At 49.5% G+C, this 12,614-nt stretch overlaps 1 protein-coding gene across 5 annotated transcripts; it reads right to left on the reverse strand.

Annotated features, from left to right (window-relative positions):
• Positions 1-287: 287 nt before the first annotated feature.
• Positions 288-12,056, reverse strand: LRATD2 (LRAT domain containing 2). Of its 5 annotated transcripts, XM_089335682.1 has the most exons (4): positions 11,539-12,056; positions 9,829-11,039; positions 1,065-1,182; positions 288-827 (listed from the first exon to the last, which is right to left on the reverse strand). In XM_089335682.1, the coding sequence occupies exon 2, from the start codon at positions 10,940-10,942 to the stop codon at positions 10,019-10,021; it is 924 nt and encodes a 307-aa protein (XP_089191808.1). In that variant the 5' UTR covers positions 10,943-11,039; positions 11,539-12,056; the 3' UTR covers positions 288-827; positions 1,065-1,182; positions 9,829-10,018. The 5 variants fall into 5 exon arrangements, with proteins under 5 accessions (XP_089191808.1, XP_089191807.1, XP_089191806.1 ...); XM_089335681.1 differs by lacking the exons at positions 288-827; positions 1,065-1,182 and adding an exon at positions 6,361-7,410 and having other exon boundaries at positions 11,610-12,056; XM_089335680.1 differs by lacking the exons at positions 288-827; positions 1,065-1,182 and adding an exon at positions 6,361-7,410.
• Positions 12,057-12,614: the final 558 nt, after the last annotated feature.

Consider the following 12,614-nt stretch of genomic DNA (forward strand, 5'->3'; position numbering starts at 1 on the left):
CCCCTGCACCTGCGTGGGAGACCAGGAGGAATCACCTGGCTCCTGGCTTTGGATTGGCGCAGCGCTGGCTGTAGCAGCCATTTGGGGGGGTGAACCAATGGAGAGAAGACCTTTCTCTCTGTTTCTCTCTCTTACTGTCTAACTCTCCCTGTCAAGTAAGTAAAAAAAAAAAAAAAAATGAAGAAAAAGAAAAAGGAAGAAAGGGAGGATGAGAGAGGTAGGGATAGAGGAAAGCGGGAAACTATCATATTCTTGGAATCATACCTATGAAATTCTCAAGAAATATGTTCTTTATATATTAACAAATTTTAATGTGATTTTTAAAAAAGATAATTTGGCTGAATTTTGCTCCAAACTGAAACTCACCAATGAGATTTAGGTATTAAGACAAGAACACTGCACAAAACGAAGAGAGGGAAAAGTGGATAATGACAGCAACCAAGCCCTGTAATAGCCTCCCGCCAGGACCAGTTCCCAGTGATTTATGTATATTGCCACTCTCGCTATAACCCCACACTGTAGGCCATGTGTATTCCTGCTTTAAAACGAACACGGCGCATCTCCAGCGCCAGGAGAGATCATTTGCCCTGGTGGCATAGCAACGGGATGTGCTGGTGTGCCAGCCCAGGGCTGGCCCTCCCACCATGCCCCTCAGCCCTTCATAATACAGACAGAGCTGGTCTCAGTCCTCACCACACTGGAACTGCTGGGCCAGTCCTAAGTTCAGGCAGACTGTGGTACTAACACCAACACTTCAGTAGTAAAATGAAGATTGCTTCAGCTCTTATGATGATGTAAACCAGTCAGCTGAAGTCTGCATGAGTCTCCTGAAAGCCATAAAAAAGGAATTACTAAGCAATGTGTTGTATATTTCCTCAAATGCCCCACCCTCTACCCCCATTCCACCAGCCACATGACAGAGCTGTGTTTTACCTTAGAGCTTGGTGAGAGGAGAGCCCAATTATGATAAAATCTTTCTCAGATAAGACCTCACCCTACCTGCTTAACCTGTCCAGGAAAGCTGTCCAAGAACCTCCCATCCCCACCCCATGGAGTTACTGTACCCGCTGAGTGCTGAGTGCTGGGTCTGTCTGTCCTCTGTCATCACGAACCAACACTTTGTCACAAGATATGCATCTGCTGTTTATCTTCTCAGTGGAATGCGGGCAGGTACCTGAGAGCCTGAGGAGGTGTCAAAAGGTACACAAGGAAGGAATGAACGAATGCTCTTCCAGCCGGGAAGGTCATGCAGGTTGGCAAAGAAACTAGAGGGCTAACAGGAGCGTATCTTAAGCATTGGTAAGAGCAGCAGAAAACAGAAAACAGCCCAATTGTCAGCCTAGGAGGAAAAAGGAACAAAGAAGGAGGAAAAGATGAGGGTAAAACTATTCTGAGGGTGCGGTTATGTTGGACACCCTTGTCGAGACCCATGCAGTGCACCACACGAACCTCAGTGTATGCTGTGGGCCCTGCTTGACGAAGAGGCGGTGTCAGCTCCCTGACCACAGCCCGTGTCCCTCAGTGGATCCTGATAGAGATGGTGGGCCACCCCTGGGGAGGAGGGAGGTACATGGGAACTCCCCATGAACACAAAACTGCTCTAAGAAACAAAGCCCACTTTTTTTAAGTACTAAAATACAAAGAATGACTAGTACATGATGCCTTTTGGCTTTATGGATAAACTTTTTCTGAAATGACAAGAAATGGAATCAAACGGCCAAGGGCTAGGCCAAGCCGAAGCTAGAAGCTAGGAGTTTCATCTGGGTCTCGCACGTGGGTGCCGGGAACTAAGTACTCACACCATCTTCTGCTGCTTTTCCCAGACCATTAGCGGGGAACTGTATCAGAAGCAGAGCAGCCAGGACACGACCCACTGGCACCCACATGGGATGCTGCATCAGGGTCCACAGCTTAACCAGCTAAGATATTTTACATTCTCATGCTAAGAATAACAGCCCATAGCAGGGACTGGGACCCCTCATAACCACCCCATCTTCCATATGGTCTAGCCCTGTGGCAGTGCTTCCTCCCATTACCCCGATTGCATTTTTGAGACTTCCTTCTCCCTATAGTTAGAGATCAGGCCACACACACCTGCTTTACTCCAACCTGCAGAGCCACTAGGCCGTCAGTAACTAAGCCATCGTGATTTCTGTCAGGAGTGCCTGCTCCACAGGGCTGCCGCTCGGCGTAGGGGAGGTGACGTGAGGAAAGCACTTCACAGAGCACTTGGGTGCTGCCTGGCGTCGCCGTTGCCACCGGAGATGTGACCCCGAGCAATCCCTTCACTAAGCCAGGCCCCCATGTGTGGAATACCCACAGCAGCAGCCTGTGACGAGACTCCAGGACTTAACCCTTAGTTATAGATGTCACTAGCTGCTTTACATGTGCTTCAATGAATGCTGGTTTCTAGTAACCTAAGCCTACAAAATTTATAATTATATAATTGTATATTTATAAAATTAATAATAATTGACTGGTAATCAAGAAGTTCCTTTGTTGTGAAAAATGAACACTACATACAAAACTTTGTTGTTGTTTTTGAACTGGCAGATTTTGTCAACAGTCCTGGCTGTTGTGGCCATTTGGGGAGTGAACCAGCGGAAGGAAGATCTCTCTGTCTCTTGACCTCTCTCTGTAATACTGTCTTTCAAATAAATAAATAAATCTTTAAAAAAGAAATAAAAAATAAAACGACACATAATTGGGAGCCAGCATTAAGGTGTAGTGGGTAAAGCCACTGCCTGCTATGCTGGCATCTCACAGGGGTGCAGGTTTATATCCTGGCTGCTCCCCTTTCCATCAAGCTCCTTGCTAATGGCCTGGGAAACGCAGTGGAGAATGGCCCAGGTGCTTGGGCCCCTGTCACCCATGTGGGAGACCTGGAAGAAGCTCCTTGGCCTGCCCCAGCCCTGGCCGTTGAGACCATCTGGTGTGTTAACCAGCAACTGGAAAATTTCTCTTTCTTTCAAATAACTAAATCTTTTTTTAAAAATGATATATTTGAAATGTATTTTTTAAAAATGTAAAAACCCCTTATGACCGAGTGTCCTCTCCTCTCATATGTCTGGAGTCAGACCTCAGTGTCGCTGCAGTACCAGTGAAAAGGAAAGCACTATGCAGACAAGGTGGTGAGCCAGACGTTGAGAAGAGGATACAAGGCTTCCTCCCTGGGATAAAGAGGACGGAGGGACGGGAGTAGTCAGGACCTTTCAGTGGAGACCGGAGCCTGAGCCATGGACAGCTGTGTGTCATTTAAAGGCCATGAGATCTTAGACTAGTGACTTTGTTTCCCTAAGCCTGTTTCCTCAACTGCACATCGAAGATACTATCTGTCCAGGAAGTCCGTGGCTAATAAAAATAGGACAGTGTGGGCAAAATGATCTCATCATTAATGTTATTACTGCAAAATCCCTTCTTGTCCTTCTTTGGCTATCCAACGCCTAGTGACTGAACCCTTCTCTGAAAATGTGTGCAGAATGAGTGAGAAAACACGATAAAATGTGCAAACTAGTTCATCCACTAAAGATCAAAGCTCGAGAAACACATCAATCACTACAGCACTTGCTACACAACAAGCATTACCTGGAGTTTTCTAATCTCACCAGGTTCTTATACACAGCTGAGAAAGTCCCAAGGTTAAGTCACCACACACTAAGTACTTTGAGTGAAGCTTTTAAATACATACACTGCTACAAATTTCCTCACCTAATCATAATAGATGCTGCTATGGCCTCTGCAGGCATGGTTTTTATTTGTCCTTAACCACAATTCAAGGTAGGTAGAGTCCAGTTTTATAAATGTTAACTTCACAACTACAATTGAAGTTTAGAGCATTAATTGAATTACCCAAGGAAATAAAAGCTTCCAATATAACTTCACTCAAAGCTATCAACCTAATAAAAAGCTGAGGCAGGAACAGAAATGCAGGTGGACTAGAAAAAGACTTAACCCCTTTGATGCTATGTGTGCGCCTAGGTCAGACCTGTAGGTTAGCATTTAACTGAGAAGCATGAAGCTAAAAAGAATGCACTGAATATTAAGGTAACCAGACTCCAGGAGTTATCTATATCATACAAGTTTCCCAAAACCAGGAATTTATGTTTTGAGTAATATATAGCCACACTCACCATTAGCACGGGTGGGGAACTTTATTTATTTATTTATTTATTTTTTGCTAAGGATACTAACACCATTCACAGGCTGTACAAAGTTTTCAACTTAAAAATTTGCATGCTATAGATTTATTGAATTTCCAGGGCCTCCAGTGGCTGCCTTGGCAGAACCAGACTAAATGATTTCCCAGGCCTTACGTGACCCACAGGCCAGATGTTCTCTGTCCCACTTAGAGACCCTACCTGTGCTAGCCGTGCCTGGCCACTGAACAAAATAGCCTCTTCCCCAACCATGGTTCCTAGGCTGTGGCAGGCAGGCTGTGAGAGTTTCCACTATTTTAGGGCCACTCCTATGCTTAAGAGCCAACGCTGCTTGCCCATGGCCATCTAAGGGATCAACAGCGTTAGGGCAACCTTTAGCTCTGGGAGGGAGGAGGGCAGAGTCACTCATTGGCTCTCGCTGCTCACTGCAGCTGCTGTGTTCATGCACTTGGAGTCAGTCACAAGATCACCTTGAAATAATCTGGCAGCTTTTTAGTCTGGTAAAACCCAACTCCAAAGTCCGTTCACTCCTATTTTTAGTGGGGGCCTCTTGCCTGGTCCTGCGTTAAGCACTGGCGATGGATGAATGATGGGAAAACGCCCTGGGAAGAACTGGGGAAGAACAGGAGCCAAGAAGCAAGGGTACTGGAGGATGCCCCCTTCATTCATCCCCTCCCAAACTCCCCCCCTCCCCGTAATGAACGTCATCAACGCCCATTCCAAAGCACCTGACTCTCCCCCTCCACCTCTTCCTTGAGAAAGACCGTTCTCTGCCTCACCTATCTCATTGCACCGATCCAACTGCCATTAAAAACCTGCTTGTACATCGCGTTCTGGGAAGTACTCATGTGTCTTGCCTATTAGAACAGATGTCCCAGGAGCAGAGGACCTGTGGATCTGCTTGATCTGTATATGCTAGCCACTGGGAACCGAGACGCCCTCCAGGTAAGAACTTAAGTCACCGTGATGTTAGTTACAACCTTTCCACCATCACTCAGACCTTCATGTTTCTGGCCTGCACTCCACATGCCTATCAGATACACTTTCAAATGCCTATTAAACTTGCACATGTCTACTTTGAGTACCTACCAACCATCATCCCTTTGCAGGCACCTTTCATTATCATCTGCCGTATGTCTGAGCAAATTTTCCCTTAGAAACAAGCTCAGGAGCAGGACCACTTGTCACATTTATGTGTTTTAACCTCTTTTGTTTGAGTTGCTAGACTGGGGCTCTGCCTTTTCAGGCTTTCACATGTTATTTCCAGACCTTAATTGTACACCCCGAGTAGAAGCCGCTCTTGCATCTACTCCGCAAATAAAACTGCTCTATTTTGTTTCATAAGTAGTTTCACCAGCAAATTCCATAAAAGAAAGTAAAAGCCCTTCTGCGCATATTCTGAGCTGTTCCTTTTGGAGGTCCTTTGAGGCATTTCCAGACAAGCATGCCATTGTCCTACATTAAGCATGCTTAGTCCACTTGAGAGAAATGGCAGCCTCCACTCAAAACAACCCAGGGATAAACGTTAGGTAGCAGGCCTTCTCCTTCTGCTTTCTTGTGCAATGAGAACCATGAAAATGAGACTTCCACTCTACAGGAAAAGGGTTCATTGCTGCTTGTGTTTCCTATAACCTTCTACTTTCTTATCTGAAATTCTCACAGCAGACCGTTGACAAAGTATTCAAACTTCATGGGATTACCATAGTGGCTTGAGGCACTCGCCTAGGGAGTGCTGGTGACCACCCAGGAGCTACCTGTTTCTTTACTGCCATAATGTAAACAATGCCACGTGACCACATTCATTTGCAGCAATTAAAATCACATGCCAAGCACACTCCCTTTATCTACAACTCTGAAACAATCTAGGATTCCTTGCAGATTACTAAAAACCAAAACTCCCTGGTGAACATTCCAGAACATGAGTGTGGCTTCCAGCAATTTTTGCATTGATTCTGAAAATCAAAGTGTACTGAAAATTTGTGTTCATAGGCACTTCTCATAACTTGGAAGCAATGAGCTATTCATTCTCATAGTAACTGTTGGGGTTTCAATCACTAAACAAATTCATCAAAATGTTTACTGAGCAATGCAAAGATGCTACACACTGCTATTCTCAGAGAAACTGTAGCATAACAAGTAGACTGAATTTGAACCAAAAACATCAGAAAGAAAGGTAAAAGAGGAAAAAAATACAAGAATTCAGTGAATTCTAATAGATGGTTTATTGGAAATCCTTATAGTGTTTTTCAAAAGGACTTGACAGACTGTATTTTAATAAGACATAGCAAAGAGAAAATGGCTTAAAAGATACCATCCATCTTTTATTTAAGCACTGCCCTTCATTTTGAAGGAAATGATACAATTTCAAATCAGAACTTCCGTCTTAAGAAGTGGATAAGAACATAACATTGACTTCACGTACAACCTTCAATAAAAATAACGTTTATACAATTCATTGGGAAATAAAATGCTTGCAGAATTTATCCTGTTAGCCAATGTAATCTCTTTGTGTCACAAGTATTACAGTTGAGAACAAAACATAATGAAAAGTTGAATAACCCAGTCAAGTTATTATCCTGATTAAAAAAAAAGTTCACAAATAGAATGTGACTTTCCAAAGAAATCTATTCGATGTCTGTGATCACAACTAGATCTTATCCTAATTGATAAAAAAAATGGTTAGACAAGCACATAGTATCAAGAGTCTGTATGTAACACAGTGGATTCCATTTTGTTAAGAACAAAAAATAGAAAATAAGTAATATTTAGTTTTCTTAGCTCTCCATAGTATATGTTATATAAAATTAAAGTTTTGCTTCCAAAAATATGTTTCCATGTGGTTGGGTGGTGTCCAGGGCCAGAAACACCAAAGACAGGAGAAGTTTAACCACAGAAGTGTCATTTTTCATAAAAACTAAAAATATCCTTCAAGGTCTAAAGTCTTCTGCTAGGTATTTTAGTGCTACAAAGTCATTTTTAAATTAAATGTGGAATAAAAGCTACAAAAAGTATGGGTCCTTTCAATACAAAAGTCGTGTAGCTGAAGTCGTGGGCTCCTCTGACCTACATCAGCGGTCTCAATAAAATATTTGCTCAGGTAAGAAAATAGAATTTGTCTGGTTTCACTTAGCATACGTGCCGGGCGATGCCCTGCTTCTCCCAGCCAGGCATCTGCAGAACATGAGAATCGATATTTCCTTCCTTCAAAGAGCATCCGTAATTCACAGTACAAAATAGTTCTAAAGCCTTATTCCTAAGGAGAAACAAAAATTATTAAATATATTTATTTCTTCCTAAAGTGCCAGATGTAGCTGTTTTCAGGGCAGGAAAAAAAAAAAACCACTTACCCATAACACTGCCATCCTAAGGAAAAGAAGCAAGAGTGGACTGGATTACCTTCCTAGAAGCCTCTACTGGTTGGCTGTGGCCTTCCCTTAGGCCTTGAACCCCTAAGGAGACTTCCAACATTCCAATGGAATCACTGTTCCTAAGTATCAGACAGTTCATTATCTCTGGTAGTCTGCAGAAACGTTAGGGTTACACTGAAAAGCAGGATCTAGAGTAGATCCATAGATCCATCTCCTGTACATTTTTCAAGCCTCGTTATCAAAAACCTCTCCTCCAGAGGTAGATGCTATCATTGGTGTGGATTTTCCAGGAGCACTTCTTTCAAGTTGAAACTTCAGAAACAGCAGCTGGTTACTAACAACACAGCCACTGCTGCACTCCGGTGTGACCAGACTTTCCATTTGGACAGGAGGAGACAGGGAGGGGAGTAGCAAAAAGCTGGCAAGCCCGGAGCTGCCGGCCTGTGCCACTGTGCACAGTGGTCATCTCTCGCAACTGTGTTAAGCACAAAAGAAAACCCGCTCAATCGAATGTCTTCACCCACAAGGAACTTGTTCTGCTCTTCCATGACCGAGAGACAGTAAATGTAAAGCTGTTAGAGTATTAAACATGGAAACCAGATCTACATTTCCACAAACACCCTGGCTTTCCTCCAGTGTCCCACACAGGGCTAGAATGCGGCTCACCTTTAAGGACAAAGTGACAACAGCTGATGGGAGGGGGGTGGGGTGTCACTGTGAAAACGGGGAGCTCAACGAATACCTTTTCAGTAAGAAGTTTTCATGGTGGGGCGCTACCATTGATCTAGGCTTTTAAAAATCATGGCCTTCATTTCCCTGTCTCAGAAAACCACACTAGGAAATCCTCCAAGTCGAGCTGCCTTGGTTTAACGATCCCAGGCTACAGCCCCACGGTGGCCTCAGTTGTGAACCACTCAGGATTCTATTCCAGTGGTTAAGAAGTGGGTAACAGAATGACTCCCAAGAGGAAAAAAAAACCCAAAATGTTCCACCTTAAGTTCTGAGACAGCACTAGCCATGTACAGCACACAGGCATTCTGCAATGGAGGGCACAGACTGTCAAAGGGCCCCAAAGGGCACGATTTTAAAAACATTTTGAAAGCCTCATACTAAAGCATACAGTGGCTCTGCAGCACACCCAAGCCTGCCACCAATGGATCCCCGGGTCACCAGCCTGTTCCAGGACTGCTGTCTACACAAGGCGGCTTCTGTGAAGGATGCCACACTTTTCATTAAGAATGGGCTCCAAAGGAGGTGTTCTCCAAGCAGCAAGACTGCAGAGCCTACAAGACTTTCAATCTTGAATTAAGCTGCACACAGTGTGGCTAGCACCCTGCCTATCTTACCACTGCAGCATGCCTCAGTTTTAAAGATCTTACCACCAGCAGAACAAAAGTGAGTGTATGGGAGAAGGGGCCAAAAAAAAAAAAAAGTCACAGGATCAGCATCAAAGCCTTGTTTTTAAAAGGCTGGCCTTCAATATCCAGAGAGGCTAGGGGAGATTAACTACTTCCTGCCAGGGCAGCCCTGTCTGGCCAATTCCCTAGTGGATGTTTTATGAGGTGGCACAAGCCATCCCCATCTGTGACCTGCAGGCAGACGAACACAGCCGAGCAGGTTTAATTAGCTCAGACACACAAAGGGCGATTCCCTCCTTTTGATAACAAATAACACAGCTATAAGTGCCCACAACAGCAGGCGCAAAACAAAGGCAGCACAGCAGAACCTTAATTGAATCCTTCCCCTGGCTGGCCCTTGACAATGATTTACTTGTAACCTGGGAAGGGGGCGGGTGGAGCAGGCGACTCAGCCAGGAGTCAGCTCCGGAAGAGGAATTACTTGGGGGCACGGGGCTGGAGAACGCAGCAAAGTCTCTGCAAGCCCGGCTTGTTCAACTCTGTCCCCATTCATGAGGGCTGCTTGGATTTCGTTTGCTGCTCCCTGACCCTGCGGGTGGTTTCGCCAGCCCTGCTCCCCAGGAATCTCATAAAGTAAAATAAATCAAATAAATCGCGCTGGCCTCTCAGATACCACACAGCTCAGCGGGAGGCGGCAGAGCAGCAGCACTCAGAGAGTGGGCCTGCAGGAGCGCCTGGGGCAGGCGGCCAGGAGGAACCAGCAGGCACGCAGGCGTCGGTACCCCGCACCCAGCCCCGTGCATAAAAAGGGCGTTGTGTTGGAAACAGATCCAGCAGGGATTAAGTGCCAGGCAAATCCAGTTTGCCCCCACGATGCAAAGGAAGACAATCAGATTAGGAGGAAGGAAGCGCCCGCCCCCCCAGCCCCAGCCAAAATTCTCCTACCTGCTCCCTCTGTCCCCTTCCTCTCCTCCCCCGTCCACAGCCGGCTGCGCACTCCACCAACTTTCCGTTTATTAAAGGGCCAGAATCCCAGATGGGACCCAGAGGTGACTGGGGGAGGGAGGGAGAGGAGGAAGGGGACAGCGGCGGCTGCAAACAGCTCCCTTCCGCAGCTCTGGCTCAGCTCCGCGGGTCAGTGCGCCACCGGCTCTCCGTCCTCCTCCTCCTCCTCGGGGCCCCGCGCAGGGGGGCGTCCGGGAGGCGGCGTAGTCCGCGCGGCATCGCCGTCGCCCTCCTCGGGCTCGGTCGGGTGCAGGTGCATGGCGAGTTCTTGCAGCACAGCGGCGCGCCCGATCTGGTCGTTGCGCCGCTTCTCCATGATCAGGTCCTCCAGGCTCTGGAACTCCAGCGTGTGGCTGCGCTGCGCTGAGAGCTGGATCCGCAAGCGGTAGGGCTGCTTGCCGATGCGCAGCTCGCCGCCGATCTTGAACTCCCGCTTGCCATAGCGGCACCAGGCGGCAAAGCTCTCCGAGTTGCGCCAGCTCAGCTCGCGCTCCTTGGCGCCCACGTGCGCCAGCGCGTTGCGCACCACAGCGCTGGGGCTCAGCGGCTTGTAGCGGTACAGATCGTTGACCACGCGGCCGCGACGGCCCTGGCTGGCGTCCGTCAGGAAGCTGTTGCTCACCTCCAGGCGGTGCAGGTGCACCACCTGGAAGTTGCCCACGTACACCGCCCAGTGCGGGTACTGCGCCTGCGACACGAACTCCACCAGGTCGCCCGGGCTGCACTTGTTGAGCAGATTCTCGGGCGTGTAGGTGCTCAGCGCCGTCGAGCCCGGCGCGAAGCTCTTCTCATAGATGCACTCGTCGCGGTAGAACACTGAGCACTCCACCTCGTGCAGCCGCGGGTCGTAGGGCTGCGGCGGGGGCAGCGGCTGCCGGTCCCCGGCGTCATCGGGTCCCTGCGGCGGGGGCTGCGGCTCCACGTCCTCGTCGTCGTTGGAGAAGATGTAGGAGACCCCGATGCGGGGCCCGTCGTCTCGGTCCACGCCGGTGGGGTCGGCCGTGGGAACTTCCTTGTAACTCAGGTGGGTCAGCTTCTCCACCTGGTTGCCCATCGCGCTGCGGACGTGCGTTCACACCGCCGCGAGGGGAGAAAGCGAAAGCGCCAGCAGGGTCATTGGCGCAGGTCCCAGGACAGGGGGATGAGGCCACCTGTTGGGAGAGGAAGCCACGTAGCAGCCCTGGTGTGGGAAGGGCTTTCGTTCGGAACAGCGGAGGGGACAAAAACACACAAAATAAATAAATAAAATAAAACGGGTGGGGGGCCGAGCAGCTGGAGCCATTGCAGGGGTGACTCGGGTTAGAGAGGCGCCCCCCGCGTCTCCACCTGTCGGGGCACGGTCACAGGTGGCAGGGCGACGCCAGCGCTGCCCCCTATGCCCAGCCCTCACCTGGCCCGCGCGCAAAGAGCCCGTTGCATCAGCAGCTCCTACCGCTTCCGCCCGCGCCCTACCTGCCAAGGCCAAGCAGGAGGGGGGACGGGAAGAGAAACTTTGCTCCAATTCCCCCGTCCCTAACTCCCCCTCCCACCTACCCCTGGGCCCTGAGTAGCCCACGAGATGTCTCCGCGAAGCCGCCAAGCCCACGGGGAACGAGCGAGGGCCCCGTGGAGCGGGCCCGGCAGGTGAGCCGCCCGCCCGCCCGGGCTCACCTGCGGCGCGTCCTCGTCGCGGCTCGCCGGCCCCTCCCCCGCGCAGGTTCGGGTTACCTGAGCGCACTCACCCGCAGAGAGGTGGCGGGCGTGGGCGGGGGGAGGGGCCCCCGCCGCACCCACAGACTTCTAGGGCGAGTTCGCAGGTGTGGGCTCTGCAGCCCTCCTCCTCCTCCCGGCGCGGGCCGCAGCGAGGCTGGGCAGGGGGCAGCGCCGCATGTCTCACCCCGCGGAGACTCGAAGATGCAGGGGCAAATGTCTGCTCGCCCCGCACCGCCTCCCTCCTGCCGGGGCTGCGGCCCCCAGCTCCCAGGAGAGGTGTGGCGCGAGGAGGAGGAGGAGGAGGAGGAGAGGAGGAAGGCAGCCTCCTCTCGCAGCCGCCGCAGCTCGCGCTCCGGCCGCCGACCGACGGGATTGTAGATCCGGCTCCGGGCTCCCGGGCGGGAGCGCAGCCCGTGGCGTTTAAAGAGACAGGCGCTCGCTCCCCCCAGCTCCGGTCTTTCCTACTCGGCGCGTAGCCGCCGGGATCCCCGCCCCTGCCCCGCCCACCCGGGCCTTGGAGCCCCGCCCAGGCCACGCCCCCCTCCGGAGCCCGTTTAAATCCCGCTGGTAAATAAATAATCACCGGTTTGGCGGCGGAGGTAGCTTGGAGTGCCCGCCGGAAGGCACCCGCTAGCCTGTTTTTTCTTTTCTTTTCTTTCTTTCTTTTTTTTTTTTTTTTTTTACCCCGAGCTGCGGTTCCGAGGAGTTGGAAGGCAGACGCCACCTGCCAGTGCAGAGATGAGAGAGGGAAAGAAAGTTTGGTGTTTGAGCCTTTTCCCTTTCTTTTCTTCTCAAAGTACCTGGAGAGGGAGCAACAGTCATTAGGGACTTTTGCTTTTTTTTTTGTTTCCTAAGATGTATTTCTTGCCCTAAAGGTCGCAGGAAAGGTGCTTCAGCGCCGAGATGTTTGCGGAATAAAGAGCAGGGAACTTTGGTGTAGGACGAAAAAACATGTAAGAATTCGCAGAAAGAAAACAGTCAAAAAAAAAACAGAAGGAAGACTTGGTGCCTGGCTGGAGCCCTACTACAGCTTT

Source organism: Oryctolagus cuniculus, chromosome 6, assembly GCF_051225735.1.
Source record: "Oryctolagus cuniculus isolate XC-2025 breed Fujian yellow rabbit chromosome 6, ASM5122573v1, whole genome shotgun sequence".
NCBI lineage: Eukaryota > Metazoa > Chordata > Mammalia > Lagomorpha > Leporidae > Oryctolagus > Oryctolagus cuniculus.

Coding starts and splice junctions, on each gene's coding strand:
- LRATD2 (XM_089335682.1), bottom strand. CDS start 10,942: ATGGGCAACCAGGTGGAGAAGCTGACCCACCTGAGTTACAAGGAAGTT.